The sequence below is a fragment of the Morone saxatilis genome, unplaced genomic scaffold (assembly GCF_004916995.1).
Source record: "Morone saxatilis isolate NCDOM2014 unplaced genomic scaffold, NCSU_SB_2.0 Contig8, whole genome shotgun sequence".
Taxonomy (NCBI): domain Eukaryota; kingdom Metazoa; phylum Chordata; class Actinopteri; family Moronidae; genus Morone; species Morone saxatilis.
In genome coordinates, this window is record NW_023340257.1 from 24,778,349 (window position 1) to 24,782,131 (window position 3,783).

At 42.6% G+C, this 3,783-nt stretch overlaps 1 protein-coding gene across 1 annotated transcript in view; it reads left to right on the plus strand.

Annotated features, from left to right (window-relative positions):
* si:dkey-182i3.10 overlaps window positions 1-3,783 on the plus strand; it is a 17,464-nt gene that overhangs the window by 1,984 nt on the left and 11,697 nt on the right. The window contains exons 4-5 of the mRNA XM_035679635.1: window positions 20-1,608; window positions 2,549-2,803. Coding sequence (XP_035535528.1) covers window positions 20-1,608; window positions 2,549-2,803 — 1,844 coding nt within the window. The remainder of the gene's footprint in view (window positions 1-19; window positions 1,609-2,548; window positions 2,804-3,783) is intronic.

Genomic DNA, 3,783 nt, shown 5'->3' on the forward strand with positions numbered 1-3,783 from the left:
TTCTTTCCTCCATTTCCAGTTTCCGACAACAGCGCTGAAGAGAAACAAATCCAGTCAGCTGGAGTGTCGGGAAGAAGGTTTAAAAACAAAGAGTCGCGGACAGTGAAGCGGTTCGCCTGTGACCACTGTGACGTCAGTTTTCATTGGAAAGGCGAACTGAAGAAACACATGAAGGTCCACAAGAAGCCTTTTCCTTGTGAGCAGTGTGGCAGAAGTTTCCTCGAAAAGAAGTCTCTTGAAAATCACCTTTTGCGTCACGAGGCGAGTAAAGCCCCGTTGCCCTTCCCCTGTCTTCAGTGTAAGAAATCGTTCAGAAAAGAGCAGTCGCTTCAGAACCACCTGAAGCGCCACGAGCGGTCGAAACCACCAAAGCCGTTCGCCTGCGATCAGTGTGGGAAAACGTTCCGGATTAAACCATCTCTGGAAAACCACCTCCTGCGCCACGAGAAGAGGAAGCAAATGCTCAAGTGTCAGCTTTGTGACAAGACCTTCAAGTCGTCGGTTCACCTGAAATGTCACATGGCCGTGCACTCCGAGGAGAGACCGTTCAGCTGTGCAACATGTGGGAAGGAGTTCAAGAGTAAAGACACCCTTCGCTTCCACCAGATGGTGCACACGAACGCCAAAAAATACAAGTGCACAATGTGCGAGGAGACTTTCAAATATGCGCACTCCCTGACTGTGCATAAGAGGAAACACACGGGCGTCACTCCGTTCAAGTGCACCGTGTGCAACCGGTCGTACAGGACCGGCACCGCTCTGAAAAGACACAGCATAGTCCACACCGGGGAGAAACCGTTCACCTGTCACATATGTGGAGCGAGGTTCAGCCTCAATAACAACCTCAAGAGGCACCTTCGCATTCACACAGGAGAGAAACCGTTCACCTGCCAGGAGTGTGGAAAGAGCTTCTCGGACAACACCAAGCTGAAGTCCCACATGCTCATCCACGGGGCCAGAAAACCGTTTATGTGTGATCTCTGCGGGAAGACCTTCCTCTTCAACTGCAGGCTGCTGATCCATCAGAGGTACGTGCACGCCGACAGGAACGAGGAGTCCGACGGCACACAGAGATTTCTCCAGACGAGAGGGCGAAACAAGTCCTCGGTGAAACCGTTCAGCTGCAAAATATGTCTGAGAGGTTTCAGCGCCGCGTCTTCTCTCAAAATTCATGAAAAGGGCCACAGTGAGCAGAAGGAGTTCAACTGCAGCATATGTGCGAAGTCTTTCCATAACAAATACTCTTTCAGTTATCACCAGAGGAGCCACTCGGGGGAGAAGCCGTATGTTTGCGATGTGTGCGGGAAGAGATTCTTCAACGCCGGTAGTCTGAAGGCGCACGAGCGGATTCACACCGGTGAGAAACCGTACAAGTGCGACCAGTGCGGAAAGGCCTTCAGGACAGACGGAAACTTCTACAGACACGTGCGCATCCACACGGGGGAGAAGCCGTTCGAATGTATGTACTGTCAGAGGAAGTTCCACCAGTCGAATCAGCTCAAGTCCCACATGCAGGTCCACACCGGGCAGAAGCTCTACACGTGCCAGCAGTGCAGCCGGGGCTTCTCTGACTCCAGGCAGCTCAAGAAGCACAGTTGTGACGGCTCATAGGTGGCGTGGTGCCGTGACATCCACCCGAACGCTCAGCTGGTTAATCTAATGAAGTCATAAATGGGACAGCAGCATTAAGGGAAACAAAATGACTTGTGTGTGACTCAGTGCCTTTGTGCTGAAAATATTGAGAGCTGGTACAGTTCCAGTTTTGAAAACTATGGTCAGTTGTTGCAATCATTAAGTAAAAAATACAAAACATTTGCTTGTGATAGCTTCACAGTAGTAAAGGGATGCTTGTTTGTCTTTTTAAACTTTAAGCTTTTGTTTTGACAGTTGGTAAACAAAGGAGTTTAAATACTTAAGGGCTCTGGTAACTCTCACATGACTCATTAGTCTTGATATGCTAGAGATAAGGGATTAATCAAAGGTAATTAAATCAGTAATTGATAGTAAAAGTAGTCACAGCTCTACTCTGATTCACAGTAGGGGTTAGCAGCATTGTTTGTGGTATTTATAGTCAGATTTTTTTTTTTTTGTTCAGCTACTGAAAACATTGAAACACAGATGCTACTGTGTACCTTTTTTTTTATATAAAACACTGAGGTCATTTAAAAATCACAAAGTTACACAAGTGAAACCCCAAGAAGAGGTATTGAGAGTAAGTTACCTCTGTAAAGATAGTGTGAAGATAAATGCAGCTAGGATGCCTGGTTATTGTTTTGAAGACATGTTTTAGGACTTCAATTGCTGAAAGTAACTCATATTTCTCTTCACCAGGTGTGTTGATATGAAGTTAAGATTTGTTTTGTATTAATTTATGTTTGCTAATTCACAATAGACTGATAGAATGCCATTAAGATTTAATTATTTTCAAGTAAAAATTGGAATTGTAAAATTAGTTTTTAAATGTACAGATCTCTTTAAAATGGCACTGTACATATGTATTTTTTGGTTTGTTATTGCAATTAAAAAAAAATAATATTTGCAATCGAAGCAGCTGTTAGAGTTTTATTTTGAAGGAGGATTTAACCCCTGTGCTACTTCCATTTCCGGAATCAATGGCGCTAACTGTCCGGCTATTTGTCTGCGCCGCTGCTGGCGGTTAACTTTTAACGTTAAAATGTCAGAAAACTTGGTGTTTCATTCAGAAACAAAGTCCATCGTGGAGACAGCCATTAAGACCGCTGTCGATGTTCTCGGAGAGCCAAAAGAAGAACATTACACCAAGGAGCGGAGTGTGCGACGTAAGGTGAGCCAACGGTTTACATGAACGTAACCGACGCAAGGGTGAGCCAGCGGTTTATATTGGACGTAACTGACGTAACGGTTTCATACTAACGTCGATCATCACGGTTCGTTTCGCGGGTCAGAGACGCTGCAGTTGGGGGAGATTGTGCCGCCGGGAAGAAACCGAGTGGAGGGGGGGCGTAACGGCCATAGAAACAAACATGGCGGACTGTCGTCATACAGAGTGGCTGGCGAAAAAAAAAAAAAAAAGATAAAGATCTGATTGGGGAAAATAAAGTGGACTAAACAACAAGGTGGACGTTGGCGTATAAATATTAACAACTGTTCTTATTTCGGGTTTATAAAGTACAGTTTTTTGTTTTTTTTGTTTTTTTTATTAATGGCGTCTCGTAAAAAAAAGACGTTGCGTCAACCGCCTTCATCGAGAAAATGCAGTTAATGTTAATTCGTGGATAATATGAGTTAGTTTACAGGAAATTAAATTGTACAACAAATAACAAAATGTAGGGGAAAGAAGAATCACAAAAACACAACTGGAATAAATTTGACATGTCTAAAAATCTGATAGTTGTATTAACATTACCATTTACTTTTGTTTAGTCCTGGGTTTATTTTAGAAATATATCTTACAGGGATGATTTATGAACCAAACTAATGCTCTTCCTCTTGCAGACAGTTATCACATCTCTATTAAAGTGTATAATGAACTACTAAAGAGCTTAATTTATAAATAAAAAGAGGACAGTGCCAGTATTTTACTTTAAATGCATTTATATTTATCTGTCAGCTAAGTATGTTATGTATGAAGATAAATCCCCCACAAAGGGCCTTTATTCTGTATATTAAGTACCTTTTATACTTTACAACCAGTGGATTGATCTTAAATAATGATATTATCCAGCAATTATACCAGAAAAAAGCAGATACTTGTGTCCACCATAAATACATCTTTTAATATTAATAATAATAACTTTATTTGTA